Here is a 24,739-nt window from a genome sequence, read left to right on the forward strand (position 1 = left end):
CACCAATGCAGTTGCATTGGATGGGTGTGAAAAGAATTCTCAGGTATTAAAAGGAAACTCTGAATTTGGTGTTCAAATACAGGTCTCTGAAGAGTTAGTTAAAATGTTATGTTGACAGTGATCATGCCAGTGATGTGCAAACCAGAAAGCCCAATTTTGGGTTTGTGGTATTATTTGGAGGGACTTTAATTGGATGGAAGTCCAGAAAATCAAACAACTGTAGCTATTTCTACTGCAGAGGCAGAATTTATTGCTCTGTCTGAACTGTGTTCAGAGGTAACCTGGTATATACAGCTGGTAAAGGATTTAATTATAGAAGTTAAAGCTGTAACAGTGTTTGAAGATAATGCTGCTTGCATTAAAATGGCAACAGGCGACAAGAGTGAAAAGTAGAAACAAGCATGTGGACATTAAGTATTGTAATGTCAGAGAAGCCATCAAAAGTAAACTAATTTGCTTGTTTCATTGTTCTTCAGATGACAGTCTGGCAGATGTAATGACCAAGCCATTGGGTGGACTACACCATGAGAAAAGTATTATTTGGTTTTATGTCTATTCCAGTCATAAAGGGTGGAGTGTCATAAGAAATTTTATAAACTGGAATAGCCATAGCAACAAACCAACCAATGAGAACTGTTTTTGATTAAGACACATTATTGGCTGTGAGGCATGCTGGTGATGACTTATAAAGCCCTAAATAGCTTGGGTCCGGGATATCTGAGGGAACACCTGCTGCCAGCATCAAGTTCCCTTCGTCCAGTGCGCTCCCACAGGGAGGGTCTTCTCAGGGTGCCGGCGGATAACACCCAGGGGGAGGGCCTTCTCAGTGGGTGCGCCTGCCTTCTGGAACCAGCTGCCCGTGGAGCTTAGGACTGCCCTCGACCTGGCTCTTCGAGCTCTCTGGCCCAGGCTGAGAATTTTAATTTTAATTAGGGTTTTTATTTTTTTCAGGGATTGATGTAGTTTTTTAAAATTGTTTTTAACTTTTGTATTCCTTCTTTTAAATACCCTGTAAACCGCTCTGAGTCCTTCGGGAAAGGGCGGTATATAAATCCAATAAAATAAATAAAAATAAATGTGATCCAGCCTAGGTCTGGGCTTGTCTTAGTCTTCTCTGTTGTTCTTTTTCTGATCTCCAATTAAGAGTTTTTGATGTTCTCCGGAGCTGAATGAAACTGTATCATGTTTATATATATTTTATAAAGTTTTTCTAAACTATGCCTCCTGCTCATTTGAGTGTGTGCTTAATTTTTTGGCTTATTTTTGCGCTGGAAAGCTGTAAAACTCTAACAAGGCCAAATGTCAGTAATCAAGGATAGAAAACAAGTCTTTGGGAGAAGAACCACAACCCTTTCGGAAGGAAAGGCAATCATCTTAACAAAGTGATCGTCTGTTCAAACCTCTAAAGATCTGTATGGTTACACAGCAATAATTCTTACCACCTTTGTACAGAATTATTTGTGATAGCCAAGCTGTCATGGAGAAAAAGACAAACTGGGGAGTCAAGTAAATTGTAACAGTTTTTCTTTTCTTTTTTTTGGTAAATTTTAGGGACATTTAGCTCTCAACAGTTGGGCTATACAAAATATTGCTGAATTATATACATGTAGTCCTCAGCTTATGAGCACCATTGATCCCAAAATTTGTTACTACGCAAGACAGTTGTTAGGTTTTATCCCATTTTAAGTGAGTTTCACCCCATTTTTTGCCACAGTTGTTAAGGGAATTACTGCAATGGTTGGTAATATGGTTGCTAAGTGAATCTGGCTTCCCCATTGACTGTCTGTCATAACATTGCAAAAGGTGATCACATGACTCCGGGACACTGCAACCGTCAAAAATATGAACCTGTTGCTAAATATCTAAATTTGATCACTTCACCATGTGGATGCTACAACTATTTTAAGTATGAAAAACAGTCATATGTCATTTTTTTAGTCCCGTTGTAACTTTGATCAGTCACTAAATGAATGGCTGTAAGCTAAGAACTTCCTGTAATGAAATTGTCCTTATTGCCATCAAAATATGAAATTCATAAAAAAGAAATAGTTTCATTTGGTCATATTTTTAATTATATTTAATTCAATTTAATTGTGTAGATACAAACAGCATCTTCAACAGAAAAGAATCTGATTAAGTAAAATCTGACAGCTATGTTAATTTGGTCCAGAATGTGATTTTAAATTTGGTAGATATGACATTATGAGCGAGTGTATTTCCCCCAGATGTGCAACATAAATACAGATGCAATAAAAAGAAGACTCATAACGAGAACTGGAACAGGGCCTCTGAAAATAAAAGAAAACAAGAGCTGTGTTAATTATAGGAATAGACAAAATCAGGTTTTAATTATGTATATAATTCTGACTGAAGAAGCTTCTTGGACGAGAAGCAAAATGTCTTCAAACCCCCCCCCCCCATGAAAATCCAATTGCCTTTTTGAAAAAGCACCTTTGGGACAATATAAAATATTGTAAATTACAAAATAATTAGATAAATGCAAAATGTTCTATGCATGAACAACTCCATCCATAGAGCATCTAGTTTCAAGTAATATACCCAAAACAAAACATAAATAAAAGGAAGCTGTTTTATTCTGGGTATGGAAAAAAGAACGGGAAAAAGCCGAAGCTGAAATGAAAGGAGGAAGTTAGCTCCTTGAAAAGTCTTTGTGGCATTCATGTATATGATGAAAGATTCACCACGATCTGATGTGTGGATACTAGTAGCAGCAGCAGCCAGGAGATAAAAATGCTGGGAAGATTAGAAGTGGGATGGTGGGCCTGTTTATTCCTCACTGTTGGTGCCTAGTCCATTGCAGTAAGGAATAGGCACACAAGCTATGAAGAGTAAGAGGGTGGAGGGGTATGGCATTATCAACCTTGCCATCCTGAAAAATCAGACCATAGTTAAGTCATGGTACACCTATGACACATGTGTCAAAGGTGACACATCATTACATTTTGGGTAATACAAAAGCAGTCACTAACACCCAAAAACTATTCTTGAAAACATATCCCATTCTCACACGATTTTCATAAGTTACAGAGGCTGCACAAGAATGGGATGTGCTTAGGGAACATCGCAAGGTGACTTTTTTAAGTGGCAGTGCTAACACTAGGAGCTTAAGTTGAGGCCTCAGAGCTGCCGAAAAGTACCACTGTTCAGTCACTATGGGAAGAGGAAATAACTATTTCACTTTGAGGGCTGAAATGTCAGCAGTCAAATTAGGAATTTTTCAAACTGACATATCAAGTCAAAAGGTTTGCAATCAATACCATGGTTCCTCTGGGGTTTTCTTTCAGCCAAAACCAGGAACAATCAAAACATTCTGGATTTCTTTCTACCAAACCATAGCTAATGCACAATGGTTTGGAAAAGTTCCAGACCTTGATGATTTATTTTGACCATTCTAGGGTACAACCCACCTGTGTGCAGGAGGTCCTCAACTTACAATCACAATTGAGCCCAACATTTCTTTTATTAAGTGAGTCATCTGTAAAGTGAGTATTGCCCCATTTTATGACCTTTCGTGCCACAGTTGTTAAGTGAATCATTGCAGTTGTTAACATGGTTGTTAAGTGAATCTGGGTCCCCCACTGACTTTGCTTGCTAGAAGGTCACAAAAGTAATCATATGACTCCAGGATAAAGCAATGGTCATAAATAGGAGTCAGATGCCAAGCATCTGAATTTTGATCACATGACTATGGGGAATGCCACAATGGTCACAAGTGTGAAAAATGGTTATAGGTCATATTTTTCAGTGCCACTGTAACTATTAAATGAATTGTTGTATGTCAAGGACTACCTATAATTCACACTGCATGGGTAAGTTGGGGACTTGACTACAATAAGGCTTAAAGCAATTTATTATTAAGGATAAATATATCTCTAGTTAACAGACATAAATGTACTTTTTACATAAGAAACACTGTTTATTTCATTTGGGTTTGACTCCTTATTCAAGATTCTATTCACTGCATAAAAATACCTTGCTATCAGAAGACCTCATGAACAATTTCAAGCTCTAGATTCAAGAGCTTAAGAAATCTCAAGATCTAGGTTCATTTGAGATGGCAAAAGAGAGATGATTTTAAGAGTCAAGTGAGAATTAATTCTAAGCATCAAAAGTAGTAAGCAATCACCAAATAAAGGACCTTCGGTCCTTCCGCGGTGACCTGAAGACGTGGTTGTTCCAACAAGCGGGCCTGGACTGACTACGGTTTTAATTAGCTTTTTACTGGTTTTTAAATTGTCATATAATTATTGTATTTATTGTTTAATTCTTTTTTAAATTTTCTATTTTATGTTTTTAATTTTTATTGTTGTGCGCCGCCCTGAGTCCTTAGGGAGAAGGGAGGCATATAAATTTAATAAAATAAATAAATAAATAAATAAAATAAAATAAAATGTGAGAAAATGTTTACCAAACTTCTGTTCCTACTCCTCACCTGGGAATTCTGTTGAACTAAGCTTTTTCTTAGTGCTCTCCACATTTGCACTCACTTCCATTATGATAAAGTGTTTTGGGGAAGGACTACATGGTTTCATGCCTTCCCTCTACATTTGACTCATTACAGTTTGCCTATCAGAAGAACCGCTGTGTAGAAGATGCACTTTCCTATGTGCTTCATCTTAGCTTGGCACACCTGGAGGGAAGAATACTCATGTGCAAATGCTGTTTGTGGATTTTAATTCAGCATTCAACACAATCATCCCTCAGCATCTCGTGAACAAACTGGGCCTATTAGGTTTTAATACTCCTTTATGTAATTGGATACTTGATTTCCTTACTGATAGGCCCTAGGTGTGCGAGATGGAAAGAAAGTTTCCAATTCCATCTAAAGTACAGGTTCTCCACAGGGCTGTGTCCTGAGTCCGCTAGTGTTCACTTTAATGACTCATGACTGCTGTGCCAAATCTGCTACGAATCATATTGTGAAGTATGCAGATGACACAGCACTGGGGATCTTATCCGGGATGACAATGAAGATGCTTATAGGGAAGAGGTGAAAGCTCTGGTGGACTGGTGCAATAAAAGTAAACTGGTTCTAAATGTTGATAAAATAAAGGAGATCATTGTGGATTTTAGAAAGAGCTGGCATAGTCATACTCCACTCAGTATCAAGGATGCAGCTGTAGTGGTGAACAGTATTACGTATCTGGGGGTGTAGATAACTAACAATTTGAATGGGTCTCTCCACACATCATCCTTAGTAAAGCGTAAAAACCAGTGTCTGCATTTCCTGTGTCGGAGAGCACATCTTTCTCCTTCTGTCCTGACCACTTTTTACAGAGGCACAACTGAAAGCATTTTAACCAACTGCGTCACTGTCTGGTTTGTGGCAGCAGTGCCTCAGATAAAAAGTCTATACAGAGATTGGTAAGGACAGTTGAGAAGATCTTGATTCCTAGTATTCAGGATGCTGCTTATAAGTGCTATGTGCTTAGAGCTCAAAGCATTGTTAGAGATCCCACACATCCACTTTACGGTCTGTTTCTGTTGCTCCCCTCTGTGAGGAGGTTTCGAAGTATTTCTAGCAGGACTATCCAATTCTGTTAATAGCTTTGTTCCCGATGCCATCCGTCTGGTAAGATTCATTTTTCTCCCCATGGACATCTATACATAACCCAAACTAGACTGTTGCTTCTCTGTGTCATATAATATATGTGGGTATATGCATAATTCTGTATTTATTTATTTATTTATTTATTTATTTATTTATTTTTGTCAGATTTATATAGTGTATATTGGAGGTGGTGACCTTTTGAGAGCTGTATGTACTGAAATTTCATTTTAATGTATGCCGATTAGTGTACATTTACCAAGGAATGTACGAATTAATTCATTAGAAATCCTACAATGTGATTTCCTGGATTCTTTCCCCCCATTTTGTCTCTCATAGTTGAGGTATACCTATGATGAAAATTACAGGTCTCTTTCATCTTTTTAAGTGGGAGAACCTGCACAATTGGTGGCTGACTAAATACTTTTTTGTCCCACTGTATGTTCTGTAAACTACCTAGAAGCTGGTCAAGTAATCAGATAAATTTTATATTTAAATAAAATTAATAAATCCCTGACCTATTCTGGCTATCAATAAACATTTGTTGGAATATTTGACTAATTTCTGGGATTAATTAATGGAAGAGAGAAGTAGCTGCATGCCATCTAGGGGAATTAAATTTGTGGATGTCTGAAGCCATGAGAAAGTGTGTTTTTTCCTCTGTAATTTTTTTTTAAAAATGCAATGTATGTTTACAGAGAAGCCTTACTATTTAATATAAACATTACTTAGTACTACTCTTAAGTAAATACCATAAACTGCTCCAAAACAAGTATGTTTATTTATGTATTTATTTATTAATGATTAAAGAGTTACAATCAATATATTCTGGGCTATCTACTTTTATATTTAGTTTTTGATTATTTAATAAGGGAGAAAATAGTTGAAATAAATACAAATTTTCTAGCAATTCATAAAAAATAAGAGAAAAAATACTTTATTCAGAAACTGTTTCCTGCAATTATTACAAAATTACCACATACTTGAATATGAGTAGTGGTATGAAGTAGTTGGGTCTGAAGCAGCAAATAGTCCTTTGAGTGCTTTAAGAGCCTTGGTGGAGCAGTGGGCTAATGCTTCCTTAAGTAACACCAGCTGCCTGCAATTAGTGCAGGTTCGCATCCCACTAGGCTCAAGGTTGACTCAGCCTTCCATCCTTCCGAGGTAGATAAAATGAGGACCCAGATTGTTGGGGGCAATTAAGCTGACTTTGTAATAATGCCGCTTGGGGTGTGTGTGAAAGCCCTAACAAGCAGGCATATACATAGAATGAAGGCTACTGCTAAGCTTGTAAGCCGCCCTGAGTCTTCGGAGAAGGGCGGGATATAAATGGAATTAAAATAAAATCAAAAAAATAATATCCACATCTGTCTTTATCAGTATAGATAAATATACAGTGTATATATACAGTGTATCTAAAATGTCTGCATACATACACATTTCAGTCAACCTTGATTCCTGGCATTTGTCTGGACAAGTCCATGCAGTTTTTTTGCCAACATTTTGGGAAGGGGGATTGCCACTGCTTTCTTCCTAAAGCTGAAACTGGTCACAAATCATTTAATTGGCTTTCTGCCTAAGACAGAATTAGAATACACAGTGTCTAAGCTGGTGTCTTTAACTACCACACCAAACTGGCTGTCAGACCTAAGATTTACCAATCTCTCATGTTATAAACTGCTAATCATCTTTTAAAACAACTGGGTAAATAATTATTTAGTAGTACTTCATAGTAATTATGCACTGCATGAAAAATTTTCTCTAAGTAGTTTATATCAGGGGTCCCCAACCCCTGGTCTCTGGACCAGTACCGGGCCACGGCATGCCAGCAACTGGGCGCATAAAGAAGCAAAGCCCCATCCACAAGATGCAAGCAGCACACAAAACCATGCATGCTCCAGTCTGTGGAAAAACTTCTCTACACAGTACTGGTCCCTGGTGCCCAAAAGTTGGGGACCTCTGGTTTATATGATCTTAAAGACAAGGGGTAAATATCAGATGTAAGTATGCAAAGGTAAACCTCAGGAAGTTTTGGGAACTATCATAATTCTGTATTCCCATCTTATCCTGAAGAAAGGAACCAGAAGAATACTATAATTATGACGTCAAAAATTCAGAAAATTTTTTTAATCTCCCTTGCCAATACTTCCCCATGTTATTCACTACATTAATTGCAATTCACCACCACAAAGACAAAAGCAGAATAACGTGCACAATTCACGCTCTGGGAGCAAGCACAACCATTACTCCAATACCTTATGGACTGATGTGAAATTTAATGGTTGTGAGAAAAATCAAAGCACCTAAAACCACACTACAAAAAAATTTCAGTTATAAATCTAATTACTTCTGAAGAAGTAGATTTACAAGAAACACTCACTAATAAATTGTTCATTATTGCCTTTATATTTTTACTTACACTTTGAGACCAGGGGAATCCTCTGTGTAAAATCTCCACATTCCTCCAGTACCAGCAGAAGTTGAACGACCTGCATTCCTTGTTCCACAGCTCGCATTTTTCCTACAAACAAACCAAAAATTAAAATATCAAGAGTAACCAAGCATGCAACTTTTATATACACTACATGCTTTGTTTTTGTATCAACTTTATAACTGAAAAAACAAATAATTACAAGATTTTACAAAGTACCACCTTGTATCAACCCTAGATGGGAAAACCGCCTTATTGAACTACAATTCACAGCATAGTTCCTCACTGATCATGCTAGTAATTAATGGGAATTATAATTCAGCAGTTTTAAGAGAACCTCAGATCTACCATTTCTATCTTCTAGTCAGTTATGATTTATTTACATTTTTCTTTTATTCCACTTTTATTATTTTATAAGTATTTCAAGGCAGTGAACATGTGTGATATTCCTTCGTAAAACAACCCTGTGAAGTGAGTGGGGCTGAGAGAGAAAGAGACTGGCCCAAAGTCACCCAGCTATTTTTCTGCCTAAGATAGGACTACAACTCATAGTCTCCTGGTTTCTAGGTCAATATTTCAATCATTATATCAAAGTGATGTACACCAAAACTATGATATGCACAACAGAAAGTTAAGTGTTAAGAGATGTTTACAAACAAAAACTGTAGTTTATAAATCTCTCCAACTTAAATTATTAGAGATATAACTACACGGAAATATCCCGTTGATACGGATAATAAATGAAGCAATGAATAGTTTCTCCACTTTCCATAATAATCTTTCTGGCACTTAAAATCCAGTCGATCATTAATGGCATCAGAGTTATCGAAAAGTGTAATTCTTTGCTATTATCTATAATTCGTTCTAATGTTTTTGCCTAGTTCTGGTGACTGTACAGTAGGCTGTACTTTATAAATGCATTTACGCAACTGTAATTTAAAACGAATGAAAAGTAAGCAGTGATCCATTATGAGTCGTTTCTATTACAGCACCGCTACTAATTTAACGATCAACAAACTCTTTATCTTCCTACCTTTGTCGCACTGTGGATCCCGTCGCACGTGGGGCTACTGCTTTGCTAGGGGAGCGACTAGAGGCACCCACATTGGTGGCACTAGGATTGGGACCCGGCTGAAAATTAAGGAAAGAGAATTAAATGTAGCTCCTTAGGTATATACGCATACCCAATGTCTCCTCACAAACCATCATTTTGTTGCTCCTTTCGCTTACCATAGCAAAAGTGGCACACAGAGCACGAACCGCTTGAATTCACAGGACACGTCTCAATCTCAAGAGAGGACCTGGTTTCTTTTGACGTAACAGGTCCCTTTCCGAATCAGGAGACTACTTCACTGCCCGACTGGAATTCTTCTCATAACCAAGAAAATAATCCGACTAGATCACCCTTGATTTCGTTCAACAAAAGCAGTTAAGCTAAATTTTAATTTATTCCTGGCAGTTCCTTCCTAATTATATTGTGTGAAAGTGAAAAGGAGCAGGCAGTGCTTTAGGCTCTATTTCAGATGGGAAAAAACTAAAGCTGAGTTGGCTATGTGAATGATCCGGATATGTTTGTTGTAGCCGCGCCCTGTATTGCGGAAGCTTGAGGCAACAGACGTCATCATGGCCGCTCCGGAGCTTAAAACAAATGACGAGCAGCAAAAGGGACCGTCCATTTTTTTTCTGCACCCAGATCTCGGCATCGGTGGGGCAGAGAGGCTGATAATAGATGCAGCTCTAGCTCTCCGCGCACGAGGGTGTCGCGTGCAAATTTGGACCCCGCGTTATGATTCCTCGCGGTGCTTCTCCGAAACTGGTCAACTAGACATACGAACAGCGGGCGACTGGTTGCCGCGGAACATTTTCGGAAGAGGCCACGCGCTCTGTGCCGTACTACGCATGATATGGCTGGCTTTGCACGTGCTGCTGCTTAGTGGAGAGGAGTTTGATGTCTTTGTTTGTGACCAGGTGTGTTGAGCGCTCGGATAACCTGTTCCTGAACTTATTTCCCCCCTAACACTACATTCTGAAAATACCGATTTTTATAGAAAATCTTTAAATAAGCACCAAGTCACGATATATTCAAAAGGCCACACAATTACTTCTATGCCTTTTTCTCCCGATAATTCTCTGTAATTAAAATTACTATTTAAGAGAGCGCAAGGAACAGGTATTCATTTTTCTATTTTGACTTCTTGCTATCCATTCAGAATTAAGGTTCTAGGCCAGTCAGATGTAACTCGGGCCTACCGTCCTTCCTCTCTCACATTGTAAACAATGTTTACTATTTTAGAATTATTCATATTCCATGTTAAGAGCAAGTCACCCATTTAAGGAAGTGGCATGCTTTTGAATGTTTGTTTTTTAAGCTTCATCTGCAGTGTGAGACTACTGTTCATTCCTGAAGGATCTAGAAAATATTACAATATAATATTATTTTAGAATATTATTCCATGTTTTGCACCTTCACATATTTAAGAGCCTGTTATAGCCTCCATAACTTGATATCTGTTCAGATATTTTATAAGTGATCTAGCCATACTTTTTTTCCCAAAAATTCTCACTCTTTCCTTCCCCCGATATTCAAGTTGCCATTCTTTGCTCTTTTTCCATTATGATTCCTTGTTAAAGTATGGTGTTCAAAATCCTATAAAAATTCTTTATGGTGCCAGTAAGATGGGAGTCTTACTAATGCAAAACAGAATTGTACTACTTTTGTTTTAGAAATCATTTTAAGAGGGTTCTCTCAAGCTATTTAATGTCATTGAAATATTGTCGTTCTATAGTCAGTGGCCAACACAATTTTAATTTGCTGGTAGGTCATGATTAGTATAATTCTATACCTTACTGTATTGTGTCAGATATGTCACCATAGCAGAGGTAAAATTGTTAAGAGACTGTTTTCTCTTTCAATATTACAGCACTAGCTACTTTGAAACTCTCCTATTTTTTTTATTTTTTTTTTAAAAACCTATCTCTCTGGGTATATCTGTGAGGAGATGTGTCTATAAATCATTTTTTTGTTTTGTTTTTGGAAAAGAATACCTAATTGGGCATCCAGGATGGGACAATTACTTTCAAAAGTAATTCAATACATCCTTGATCTTTGAGGTATTTTAGTAGGCCCCAAAAAAACAATAGCTCAATCATGGAGTATAAAATAACCAAGATTCTTTCTGTCCTTCATTTCATAAAGTATACTTTTTTCAATTGAGGGGAAAGAATGGTTCTCAGATATTGCCACATGCATCACACCAGAATATTGGCCACTTGCATCTTATGCAAAATTTTCTTCAAAACTGATATGTTGGTATATCAACATTAGACAGTAAATGCTTGGAGGGAGGTGTTATTTAGATAAATGATATGTCTCAAATAAACAAAGGAGACTAGCTGAGATTTACATCTAATATAAAAATCAGATTTTCTCTAACCTCAGAAACAACAAATTACCGAAAAAATTATATTCTTTGGATTGCTAATATTAGCTGGCATTCTTGAGAAAAATAAATGAATAATAATAATTTTGAATTAAATATCACTGAGGAGATGATTGAAATGGAAATCTCTTGAAAATTTAATATAAGAAAATGCAACACTAAGTACAAAATCTTAAATCATTTTTTAACACATTAACTTTCATCATAATACACTTTTTTCCACTTTTTTCTTCTCCTAGGTATCTGCATGCATTCCAATACTACGCCTAGCTCGGACCCATAAAAAGATTTTGTTTTACTGTCACTTTCCTGATCAACTTTTAACTAAGAGGAAATCATTGCTTAAACGCCTCTACAGAGCTCCACTAGATTGGTTAGAAGAATATACAACTGGCATGGCTGACTGTATTCTTGTCAATAGTTACTTCACAGCAAATATTTTCAAACACACCTTCAAATCCTTGTGTCACATGAATCCAGAGGTCCTTTATCCCTCTTTGAATGTCAATATTTTTGATACTGCTATTTCTACAAATATTGCTAATATAGTTCCCAATGGAAACAAGAAATTCTTGTTTCTTTCCATCAATAGATATGAAAGAAAGAAAAATTTAGTTTTGGCTTTGAAAGCATTACATGATCTTCGTGGTAGACTTGACGCTCAAAGCTGGAGTGAAGTTCATCTGGTTTTAGCTGGTGGTTATGATGAGGCAGTTAATGAAAATGTGGAATATTTTGCTGAATTAAAAGCACTCGCTACCAAACTTCAGGTTGAAGAGCATATCACCTTTCTGCGATCATTCTCTGATGAGCAGAAAGTAGCTCTACTTAGTAATGCCATATGTGTCTTATATACACCAAGTAATGAACACTTTGGTATAGTTCCCTTAGAAGCTATGTACATGAAGTGCCCAGTTATTGCTGTAAATTCAGGAGGACCTGTGGAATCAGTTGTAAACAATCAGACAGGTTTTCTGTGCAATCCTCTTCCAACCCAGTTTTCAGAAGCCATGGAGAAATTTATAAAAAATCCTAATTTAAAGAGGACAATGGGAGTTGCTGGAAGAATCAGAGTTTTGGAAAAGTTTTCATCAGGAGCATTCACTGAAAAGCTGTATCAGCATATCCATAAGTTAATACAGTGAAATAAAATGCTATTGTGTAGTTTACTGCTTGGAAATGCTTAGTTTTACTTACATTCATTGGCATATACTATTGCTGCTGATTGGAAATCTTTATACATGATTTAAAACTGGGTCCTGCCATGTAATGAAAATATTTGAAATTGTCCTGAGACATTTTGGATATTCATTTGAAACACTTGAAAAATTAAATCTTTATTCCTAACAAAGTTATTGCTACTGTTATTATTTGTACTATCACTTTTTTTGCAAGTTACTCTTGAAACTGATATGAAAAAGACTATTCATGGATTTCAGATATGTCACATTCATAGATTTCAGTGATATGTTCAGTAATCAGTTGCTGTTTATGATATATACATATGAGTACAACATTGTAGTTAATTTGGCTTTTTTTTCCTTAACATGATTCAGCAATTTAAATTAAATTAAATTAAATTTTTTATTTAAAAAAATTTCTCCTGATTTGAGAAGTCCGAAACTGAAAGGGCAGGAAAATTATTTCCCAAAATTTTTGGAATTATACTTTCTTCCTTTAAACTTATGTTTAAAATTAATGTTTTAAACTTTAATGTTTTCTTTTTTAATGTTTTATGTAATATTTGAAAATAATATTAGATAATTCATATCCAATTTTTGATCAAGAGATTTTTTTTATTGAATTGAAATTTTGAGTGTTCAATTCTATAATTGCATATTGAAATTTTACATCAATTTAATCATATTAACACTATGTCACCAGCAAATAAATTCAATTTATGCTGTTGTGAAGCTAGTTTAATTCTTTATATTCTGTATTATTGACACATTTGGATCACCAAAAGTTCTAATGTTAATAAAAGTACAAAATGGGAGAAATATTTAAATATTACTTCATACCTTCAGCATAAATGACTGAGGCAAGTCTGTTTCACTTTTCTTGTTTCTTTGCAAAATGAAAATACTTTTTTAAAGAAGAACAGATTGAGATAGACAGCTGATTTAAGGCTTTTGAGGGATTGGGGAATATTGTATCAGTCAACCAGTTAAAATTGACTGACCCCAAGATAACTGAGGAATTTATTCTTACTATGAAAAATGTGCACTACAAGAGGCTTGGAACTGCACCCCAAGAGGTTCTGTATGCACCTGCTCTGTTAGGATTTCATTAATGTGCCATTTATGCATCCTATGATACTGTTATACAAAAATAAAACTTAGGTAATAATAATTACAAGTTGTTCTTCAGAACAGAAGGTTTACAAGGTTTAGGATATAGGTCCAGGTTTACACTGCTGGACCTATATCCTAATGAAAACAGGGAGGAAGAATCAGGATTATTTAGGGATAATGGTGGAGGTGATTCCAGTAGTGTTGTAACTAGTGACTCCACTCTGGGTGAAACAGTTCCAGCAATCTCCCACTATGCCTTACCTGTACCTACTGTAGCTCTGAAATCCAACTTCCCATTATTAAGCAGAGGTTTGTAAGAAAGTTTAAACACGAGAAGAAAAACTTGTGTGAGATCTGCCAAGAGGAGACATGCCAAGAAATGAGCCCACTGAAGAGAAACTGCCACAGCTATGCATTGGGCAAAGATGCAGCACAGTTGATTTATTGGGAGCAGAAACTAAAACAATTTTTCAAGACTTAGTTCAATTTGTTGGGTTGTGCAAAGAACTCTGGATTCCACCTCATATTTCTTGTGTTTTCCCTTGGATGTGGCTATTTGTTGGATTGTTGATGTCAATCTGTGCCAAGCCTGTATCTAGTTTTATAGTTGCCCTCTTAAAATGCTGCTAAAAAGAATTATTCTAAAAGTTCTGCCAGAACTAGCATAGCCCTGAACTATGGCAGACATTCAACTTGCAATCTTGTTGGCTAGCAGCCATCAGTGCCAGCATAAAATAGCAAGAGCGAAGGGCTGTAGCTATTCCCTGCCTCATTTCTACCAGGGAACAGACAAAAGTATTACATAATCTGATGTAACAGCTGGAATTGCAGAAATTTGAGCTGGAAACTGCTTTACGATCTGGATAAAAAGCAATATTTTATTCTTTAATTTTTCCCATGGGCTGTCTCTTCAAATCAAATCATTTGATAGCCACAAATTAAGGTTCTTCTACCAAAGAATGGAAAGAAGATGGATGAAAGTTGGGAGGGAGCCTGGATGACAGGAACCAGAGGAGTCAGACCAGAATAATCCAGCCACCAAGGACAATTGGCCTGGGAATGAATTAGAATCAGAATAGAACTGGAAGGGACCTTGGAGGTCTTCTAGTCCAGCCCCCTGCTCAAGCAGGAAACCCTATACCATTTCAGACAAATGGCTGTCGAGTTTCTTCTTAAAAACCTCTAGTGATGAAGCACCCACAACATCTGAAGGCAAGCTTTTTCCACTGGTTAATTGTCCTCACTGTTGGAATTTTCTCCTTAATTCCAGGTTGCTTCTTTCCTTGATTAGTTTCCATCCACTGTTTCTTGTCCTGCCCTCTGATGCTTTGGAAAATAAATTTACTCCCTCCTCCTTGTGACAGCCCCTCAAATACTGGAATACTGCTATCAATCCGCCAACCAAACCCCAATCCTTTCTTTTTCTAGACTGGCCATACCCAAATCCTGTAGCCATTCTTCATATGTTTTAGTCTCCAGGCTAAATAGAATATACAACTGCTTTGAAAAGCACCCAACTTCAAAGCAGTTCCCAAAACATCAAGCCGGGATGCTATTGGACACTTTTTTTTATTGAAAAGTTTTACAATACATTTTTAAAAAGAAAAACTCCCTCCCTCCCCCTCCCCCTTACCCTCCCTTACCCTCCCCTCCCCCTCCCGGACTTCCCAGAGCTGAATACAGGGTATAAACTTTACAAACTTAAGCTAAAATATGCTAACGAGCTAAAAGAAAACATTAAATTCTATCGCACTTTAACACCTTAAACAACTATATTAAAGGTAAAGGTAAAAAAGGTTCCCCCGCACATACGTGCTAGTCGTTTCCGACTCTAGGGGCCGGTGCTCATCTCCGTTTCAAAGCCGAAGAGCCAGCGTTTGTCCGAGGACGTCTCCGTGGTCATGTGGCCGGCATGACTAGACGCCAGAGGCGCACGGAACGCTGTTACCTTCCCACCGGAGTGGTCCCTATTTTTCTACTTGCATTTTTTACGTGCTTTCGAACTGCTAGGTTGGCAGAAGCTGGGATAAGTAACAGGCGCTCACTCTGTTACACGGCACTCGGGATTCGACCCGCCAAACTGCCGACCATCTGATCGACAAGCTCAGCGTCCTAACCCACTGAGCCACCGCGTCCCTATAACAACTATATTACTAACAAATAAATAACTAATAATACATGATATAAAACTAATACTTATTCAAATGCTAAATGAAACTTTTTAGTCCCATATTTATTCTGAATATATTCGATCCATCTTCTCCATTCCACAATATATCTCTGTTGCGATTGTTCTTTCAAATATGCTGAAATCTTTGCCATTTCCGCCAAATTGGAAACTTTCAAAGTCCACTCTTCTATAGTAGGCAGTTCCTCCTTCTTCCAATATTGTGCTACTAAAAGTCTTGCTGCTGTAATTAAATTCAACATCAATTTAGTATCTATGAGAAGTAGAATCTGTAATAATGCCCAACAAAAACAACTGTGGAGAAAACCTTTTCTTAAATATCTTCTGCATGTTCCACCAAATTTTAATCCAAAAAGCTTTGACTTTTTTTACAAGTCCACCATATATGATAATACGTTGCATCCTCACAACCACACCTCCAACATTTAGGCTGGCAGTTCGGATACATACTTGCTAATTTTTTAGGGTCTAAGTGCCATCTATAAAACATTTTATAAAAATTCTCTTAAATTTTGAGCCTGTGTGAATTTTACATTTCTGACCCAAATCTTTTCCCAAGTATCCATTGTTATAACCTCCTGAAAGTTCTGGGCCCATTTTATCATACAATCTTTAACAAGTTCCGTTTCTGAGTCAGTTTCTATCAGTGCATTATATATCCTTCTTATATGTGCTTGACCTTGATCTCTAATTTGTTTTACCAAATTTCCATCAGTTATCGAGATACCAACTTTCTGATCTTTCCATCTTGCTTATAACTGCCCATACTGGAACCAAGTTTGTACAATCTTTTCTTCTTTTAAAATATTATATGGCTTTAATTGCCATACACTCCTTTCTATCCTTAAAATTTCTTTATATGTAGTCTCATCATGTTTAAATCCAACATTTATATTTTCTATTGCGTGTTTAGGTATTGCCCAAATTGGTATCTTGTAATTTAACTTATGTCTATATTTTTTCCATACTCGCAACAGAGCATGCCTTAATATATGTATCTTAAACACATTATCCACCTTCTTATCATACAATAAATATGCATGCTAACCAAATAACAAATCATAACCCTCAAGATTTAATAATCTCCCTTGTGTTAAATTGAACCAATCACTTATTGATGATAAAGCAGCAGCCTCATAATATAGTTTAAGATTAGGCATTTTAAGACCACCTCTTTCACGTGTATCTTTCACATTATCTTAAATTTGACTCGTGGCTTTTTCCCTGCCCAAACAAATTTATTAATACCTTTCTGCCATTCCTCCAAATTTAAATCCTTTTTAAGTATAGGTATCATTTGAAACAAAAATAATAATTTTGGCAAAACATTCATTTTTACTGCTGCAATTCTTCCCAATAAGGATAATTGTAATTTTTTTCAACCATCTAGCTCTTTTTTTATTTTTAACCATAACAATTCATAATTATTTTTATATAATTTCACATTTGAAGCTGAGAGATAAACCCCCAAATATTTAGTCTTTTTAACTATTTCAAATCCCGTTAACTCTTCTAAAACAACCTTTTGTTCTATAGTCATATTTTTAGACAATATTTTAGTTTTTTGCGTATTTATATTAAATCCAGAAACTTTCCCATATGACGTTATTATCTCCATCAACTCTACAACTGAGTAAGTTGGTTGACTTACTGTAATAACCAGGTCATCCGCAAACGCTCTCAATCTATAATCTTGATCTCTTATTTTAATTCCCTTAATTTTATTTGAATCTCGTATTTTAATCAATAATATTTCCAATGTTAAAACAAACAGCAGAGGTGACAACGGACACCCCTGTCTTGTACCCTTTTCAATATTACATGTTTCTGTCAAACTACCATTAACTATTATTTGAGCTGTTTGCTTCTGATATATTGCTCTAATAGATTGTAAAAAATGTTCCCCAAACTCCATTTTCTCCAATGCCTTAAATAAAAATTGCCAATCTAATTGATCAAAAGCTTTTTCAGCATCCAAAAAGATCAGCGCTGCAGGAACCTGGTTATTTCTATCCAAAAATTCCAATAAGTGTACAATATGTCTCACATTATTCTTCATTTGTCTACCACTTATAAATCCAGTTTGGTCACTATGAATCATTTGCTGCATTACCTTCATTAATCTATTTGCTAAAATTTTTGCAAATATCTTATAATCAGTATTTAAAAGCGATATTGGCCTATAGTTTTTGGCTTGGGTAGCATCTTGATCTTCCTTCGGAATCAGCGAGATAAAGGCTGTTTTCCACAATGGAGGCACTTCTCCTCCCAATTGAATTGTCCTAAATAGTTCTCTTAAAGGTTCCACCAATTCTGACTGTAAGTCTTTATAATAGACGGCAGTCAAACCGTCTGTTCCTGGGGAGGGGGGGATTAAAGTCAAAATGTATTGTAAAACTTTTTAAATAAAAAAAAAACCCGTCTGTTCCTGGTCCTTTACCCACCTTTAATTGCTTAATTGCTAGAATAATTTCTTCATCATTTATCAATTGATTCATCCCTTCCCTTTGTTCTTGTGTAAGAACAGGGATGTTAACTTCTTGCAGATATCTATCTATATCTACATCTTGAATCTTGTCTCTAAGATACAACTTAGAATAAAAATCAACAAAGGCCTTTTTAATAAGATTCTGCTGATACACCACTTTACCCTTGTACTCTATTCTATCTATATTACATGACCTTTGTTTCTTCTTTAACAAATAAGCTAACCACCTACTCGGCTTATTAGCATTGCAAAAGGTATTATGTTTAGCATACCGTAAATTGGTTGCCACTTGATCTGCCATCAACATATCAAACTGGCCTCTTAGTAAAGTAATTACCTCTTTAATCTTCCCATCAGATGGATTCAAAATTAAAGCCTTCTCTTTGCTCTTAATTTCCTCCTCTAATTCTTTTCACCTATGTTCCAGTTTACGTCTGTATTTATTATTCAAATATATTAACACCCCCCTCATATAAGCTTTGCTTGCATCCCAAACCATTTCATGCATATTCATATTAAAAAATTCTTTCATCTGTTTTTTACACTCTTCCACATTTTCTTGATATCTAAACAAATTTTCATTTAGTCGCCAAGTCTCCATTATCTTTTTCTATTTCCAACCATACTGGACTATGATCTGATATAGTTCTTGGACATATCTTAATCTTCTTAATCCTAGAAAAAAATCACTGGTAATTAGTACAAAATCAATCCTGGAGAAAGATTGCTGCCTATCGGAGAAAAAAGTAAAGTCTTTTTCTTGCAAGTTTCTTTCTCTCCAAACATCTCTCAATTCCAAGTCATCCTTCATCTCAAAAAAAGATTTAGGCAATCTAGCATGACTTGGTGTACTTCTAAAAAGACCTTTTTTGTCCATTTGTACATCCAAAACTCCTTTCCAATCTCCCATAAAAATACAAGATTTGTAATCCCACTGAATGATCTTGCTATGTAGTAATTTATAAAATTCTCCTTGCTGTTGATTAGGAGCATATAATCCAACCAAAAGTATTTTCTTGCCTTCTATTAATAGTTCAATTATAACGTATCTTCCTTGTTTATCTGTTTCAATTAAACTAGCTGTTAAAATGTTCTTAACGTAAATAACAACTCCATTTTTCTTGTCAGGAGCAGAGGCAATAAACTGTGCCCACCCTAAAGTTTATCAAATACTTTTGATCAGCTGCTCGAATATGCGTTTCCTGTAAGCAAATAACATCATTTCTAAATTGTTTTAGATATTGAAATACTTTCTTTCTCTTATACGGAGAATTTAATCCATTAACATTCCAAGTTAGAAACTTTGTCGCCATCTTTTGCAACCTGAAGCTTTCGGAGCGCCTCTTCCAAAACCACCTGCACTCTCTTCCGTTTCACTGCTCCCACTGCTTCACTATAAGTAGGTTTTTGAGATGTAATTGTAGCCTTCTGTTGTTCTTGTTCTTGTCTCATTCGTCTGATTGCAGCCCATGTCACTCTTTGTTCTCTAACCTCTTCCATTGGTACCTGAATCTGGTCCACTCCTGTGGTTTGCTGGGATTCTCTATCTTTCTGCAGAGTAACTCCTTCAGCTCCTTGTATACTCTCCATTCGTGACTGACGCTCTCCTTCACCATTCCTTCCTTTAAATTCTGAAGATGGCGGAGAGCCTGCCTTCAAAATATTGGCATAAAAATCTCATGCCTGCAAAACTATATTAAGACGATATCTCATGCCTGTGTGCATCACCACCATACCTACCGGAATCTCCCATCTAAACTGAATCTCCCGTTTCCTTAATTCTTCTGCCAAAAAAGCAAATTCTTTTCCTTAAAATTCTTGGAGGAATCTCTTTCAGAATTAAAACTTCTTGCTCAGCAACTGTAAATCTGTTATTGTAGAAGGCTTGAATAACCATGTTTCTGATTGCTCTCTTTGTAAAGTAAACCACCACATCTCTATGTAACTTTCTTTGTCTTGCAATCCAAGAGTTAACATGAAATATTTTATCTATATCCCCCATAATATCTTCTGCTGAACGCTCCAAAACCTGTTCAAGAGCCTGTGCCAATATTTCTTTCAAATTTTGTTGAAGCACCCCACAATTTCTGATGGAAAGCTGTTCACTGGTAATTGTCCTCACTGTTAGGAGGTTTCTCCTTAATTCTAGGTTGCTTCTCACCTTGGTTAGTTTTCATCCATTGTTTCTTTTCCTGCCCTCTGGTGCTTTGCCAAATAAGTTGACTTCCTCTGTGGCAGCCTCTCAAATACTGGAATACTGCTGTCGTGTTCCCCCTAATCCTTATTTTCTCTAGACTCACCAAACCCAAATCCTGCAACTCTTCTTCATATGTTTTATTCTCCAACCTTTAATCATCTTAGTTGCCCTTCTCTTCATTTTTTCCAAAGTCTCAACATCTTTTTTGTAATGGGGAGACCAAAACTGAATGCAATATTCCAGGTATGGTCCTACTAAGGCTTTATAAACCGGTATTAATACTTCACATGATTTTGATTCTATGTCTCTGTTTATACAACCAAGGGTTGTATTAGATTTTTTAGTTGCTGCTGCACACTGCTGTCTCATATTTAAGTGATCATCCACTTTATATGTCTTGATGTTAAAGGAATGATTGGCAGGCAAAAAGGTGCTTTAACTCTTCAAATGTAGAAATCCAAGCAAATTTAACTCCTTTTGTCAGTTGGATCAGGGGTTTTATGTGTGAAACTGGTATAAACCTTCAGTTGAAGTTAGGAAAGCCCAGGAAGCATTGGCAGTCTAGTGGAGTTTGGACTTTCTGGGGTTCCATCTGGATTCCCTTTGTTGAAATGCAGTAATCCAACTAGTCTAACTGTTGCAGCTAAAGGTGCATTTTTCTGGCTTGGCAAAGAGATGGTTGTCTCTTAGTTTACTGAGAACTGTGTGCACATGGCCTGTGTGCTAAGCCTCATTCTCAGAGTAGACCAAAATTTCAACCAGATAGACCGCTACAAATTTGTCTATGAGGTCTGAAAAGTTCATAAATCTGGAAATATGGCCCCTTCATTTGTGAAGCCAAATGAGACCACTGAATTCAAGTTTGCCGTATCTGGTATTGAAAGCATTCATAGCCCTTTTTCATTCTAATGAGGTTTTAAGCATTGCGGGGATCCAGTCTCATAAAAATGTGAGCTCTCTGCAATCTATTTAAAAGATCTGGAATTAATGGCAGTGGATAATAATCTCTCACTGTTGCTAAGTTGAGACATTGGTAATTATGGACCACTCTCAGAAGTCTCTACTATGTCAAGTGTGCTGAGATCCTGCTTCTTGGATATGAAAAGGGTGGGAGCCAAGGCAGGTGATTGAGATGGTGATATGAATTTCTTTTGCAAATTAAGAGTCCAAATATTGTTTCAGAGTTTCTAATTCTTTAGCAGACATTTGGTGTTGTCTCTTGAAGGGAATCTTGGCACCAGGGACCAGGTTTATGGTGCAATCACCGTCTCTATGTGGGAAAGATTGAGGCGTCTTCCTTCCGAAAGACATAGCAAAGACTGCACACTTACTTGTGAGGTTAGGGATCTCTCTGTTAGCCTTTGGGGTGGCTGGTGGGGTGGGGTGGGGGGTTGGCTGGTCAATTGCAATGAGATGGCAGTGAGGTTGATCAATCTAATAGACTAGTTCCTCCACCTAATAGTGGAGTCATGATGTTATAACCAAGCAGTTTCTAGCGCCAGCAGGAGATCAGTGTGGTCAGCCACTGAAAGGATCAATTTTTTGGGATGCTGATTTATTGTTAATTGCAAGGGCACTGTGGGGCCTGCTTTTAAGATTCGGCCATCAATAGTTTTCACTGGCAGTGGGAACTTCAAAGAGATCAGAGATCTTGAGCTTCTGGACTGTAGCTCAGCTTATGAAATTGGCTGTTGCCCCAGGATCTATTGAAACAGGGATGGTCATTTCCTTATTGCTGGGTAGTTTTACAATAGAATCAAATTTTACTAACACACCTGGATGTGAAAGCAAGTGAGCCTCATTCAGTACTTGAGAGGCCTCCCTGTGACCTCATGGAGGGGGATATGTCTCATTTCCCTTTTATTGAGGCTTGTGAGTAGCAGAGACATTGCTGGATCATCTGTTTCTTCTTGTAGGCAGTTAATAGGGCAGTCCTTATGTGCCCATGTTCTCTATGATAAAAACAGAGGGCTAGTTCCCTGCATTGTTGCCATTCTCCAGCATTCTCCCCAATATGCATTGCTTCTTCATCCAAATCCAGGGTAATTGGCAGGTTCAGTGTGGTGTCAGGGGGTGGGAATTGTGAAGGATCTCATAAAGACTGCTGAAGAGCACATGAATTTCTGTGAGTTCAGATTCAGCAGTTATAGAGACTAAGTAAGTGTCCTGCAGAGTATGGGGAATCCCTTTCTAGATGAGTTGTTTGACAATCATCTGATTAAGTTTGCTTCTGAACTGCAACATTAGGGCTGGCTTGTTCCAATCTAGATCAGCAGAAGGAATTCTTCCACATAAATACTCATGGTGTTGTTGCCCTGGCAAAGCTGGTGAAGACCCCAAATAGGGTCTCCAAAGTTCTCTCTAAATCTAATGAGGAAGCTTGGGAAATTAATCTAAGATGGGGTCATTGCTTCTGATGAATGGAAGTGTCCATCTGGCAGTAGAGTTGATTAATAGGTTGAGGATGAGGGAAACCCCATCAGAAACTCCATTGGCCAGGTGCCAATGAATACTTTGCATTCAGCTAGGAATTTCTCATCTTGTCAGACTCTTCAGTGAATCTCTATGAGAAGAATCAGGGAGTCAGGTCAAGGACAATTGCCCATGGCCACATGATTGCACCCACTTCACCCCAGGTCCCCCACTGCAGCTGACCCACCATGGGTGTTCATCCTTGGCTGGCCCTCTGCTGGTACTCCTCTATTGCTCCTCCCCCTCATCCCAGGTGATTTGCCAAGAAACACATATTCCGGCCAATTCACAGCATGGGACAATTAGCCGTGCATCCTGGAGCCAGTCTGCATGCTGAGGGAGAGATTTTCTTCTCCTTGCTGGAAAATTTCTCAGTGAGCCAGCCATTGGAATTCATTTTCCCCCCCAGATAATATGCATATAAACTAAAGGAAAAAAAAGAATAATGCTGAACTTCCTATACCTCAGATTCATTTTCAGTAATCCCTTCTGGCCAAAAGGTATTAGTAAAAATAGGTTATTTGCACTAGTTAATGGGTCAGTGCATCTGAGTGGGTGCAGATTGGTGGGCATGGATGAGTGGGTGTGATCGAGTTGGTTCAGATGACTCAGTGCAGATGACTTGGCATGACCAGGCGGGCATGGACAAGTGGGTATGGATGAGTGAGTGCAACAGATGGGTGCAGCTAGATGGGTGCTGCCAGGTCAGCACAGAACAAATTGCCTCGGCCAACTGGATGTGGGGACAGTTCAGTGCCGCACCAGCTTCTTGTCTTCCTGAACTGCTGGCACTCAAGCCTACAGCTGAGTGCCACGTTGTCCTACCCCAGTGCTGCAACTTCAAAGGGAGAGAAATCTGTGAGGCCTCTCAGAGATCACAGTGGGCAGGAAGGGCCCTCACCAAGCTTGGTGTGCCAGGAGGCATAGGAGGGCAGCTCTGGGTGTGTTGGCAGGCAGTGATCCAGGGAACAGCTGTAAGGAAGGGAAGGAGCATGAGAGAGAGAAAAGGGGGGCAGAAAGGGAGAAGGACTCCGGTCACATGCCAATTACAAAGCTGGTGGGGCAGGGAGACACTTCCCCACTGGAAAGCCGCCCCTTGCCCTACTGCAAGAAGAAGAAAAAAATGGGTGGTGGAGTGAGGTAGGAGGCTGCCCCCATCATGCCTGGACTCCTCTTTTTTGGGAGTATGTGGGGTGGGGGCCAGGTTTCCCCACCCCCCAAGAACAAGAACATCCACACAAATTGAGAATATTTTTGCACCAACCTGGGGGTTCTGCATGCATACCATCACATGTAAAAATCACCCCACAGAATAGAAACCCATTGTGAATATATATATACTTGGCAATATGCCCATAGAAACATATGCATGCATGCAGGTAAAGCCTCAAGGAGATGAGTCTGTGTCACTGGGACAGGGGTCATTGAGGACAAGTTGAGAGGAAGGTGGCAGCATGTTTCCAAGTGGGATGAAATTTCATAGAAATCAATAAGTCAGAGTGGATTTGAGTATTGGTAGAGAAGAGAAAGGGGCAGGGTCTCCCTCTCCATATCAGAAAAGTATTCTTAAGAGAGGGGGTGGGGTTAACCCTGGAATGGAATGACTCAAAATGGCAGTGCAAAGTTGAAATTCTCAGAAGAGGGAAAGACGGCAAAGGGA

General features: G+C 37.8%; 2 protein-coding genes across 2 annotated transcripts; one reads left to right on the forward strand and one right to left on the reverse strand.

The window, feature by feature from the left end:
* Positions 1 to 2,133: 2,133 nt before the first annotated feature.
* SEC61B (SEC61 translocon subunit beta) lies at positions 2,134 to 9,463 on the reverse strand. Its single transcript, XM_083376517.1, has 4 exons — positions 9,231 to 9,463; positions 9,034 to 9,131; positions 7,989 to 8,090; positions 2,134 to 2,288 (listed from the first exon to the last, which is right to left on the reverse strand). Exons 1-4 carry the CDS (start codon positions 9,231 to 9,233, stop codon positions 2,201 to 2,203), a joined length of 291 nt encoding a protein of 96 aa, XP_083232643.1. The 5' UTR covers positions 9,234 to 9,463; the 3' UTR covers positions 2,134 to 2,200.
* A 140-nt stretch (positions 9,464 to 9,603) lies between these two features.
* On the forward strand, positions 9,604 to 12,812 carry ALG2 (ALG2 alpha-1,3/1,6-mannosyltransferase). The gene is made up of 2 exons (XM_083377206.1): positions 9,604 to 9,968; positions 11,680 to 12,812. The coding sequence occupies exons 1-2, from the start codon at positions 9,624 to 9,626 to the stop codon at positions 12,583 to 12,585; spliced, it is 1,251 nt and encodes a 416-aa protein (XP_083233332.1). The 5' UTR covers positions 9,604 to 9,623; the 3' UTR covers positions 12,586 to 12,812.
* The last annotated feature ends 11,927 nt before the right edge of the window (positions 12,813 to 24,739 follow it).

This window comes from Vipera ursinii (assembly GCF_947247035.1).
Source record: "Vipera ursinii genome assembly, chromosome: Z".
Taxonomy (NCBI): Eukaryota; Metazoa; Chordata; class Lepidosauria; order Squamata; family Viperidae; genus Vipera; species Vipera ursinii.

Coding starts and splice junctions, on each gene's coding strand:
- SEC61B (XM_083376517.1), bottom strand. Junction 8,091..9,033: donor GGATCCACAGTGCGACAAAG/GTAGGAAGATAA, acceptor GTTTGTTTGTAG/GAAAAATGCGAGCTGTGGAA. Junction 2,289..7,988: donor GATTCCCCTGGTCTCAAAGT/GTAAGTAAAAAT, acceptor TTTTATTTTCAG/AGGCCCTGTTCCAGTTCTCG.
- ALG2 (XM_083377206.1), top strand. CDS start 9,624: ATGGCCGCTCCGGAGCTTAAAACAAATGACGAGCAGCAAAAGGGACCG. Junction 9,969..11,679: donor ATGTCTTTGTTTGTGACCAG/GTGTGTTGAGCG, acceptor TTCTTCTCCTAG/GTATCTGCATGCATTCCAAT.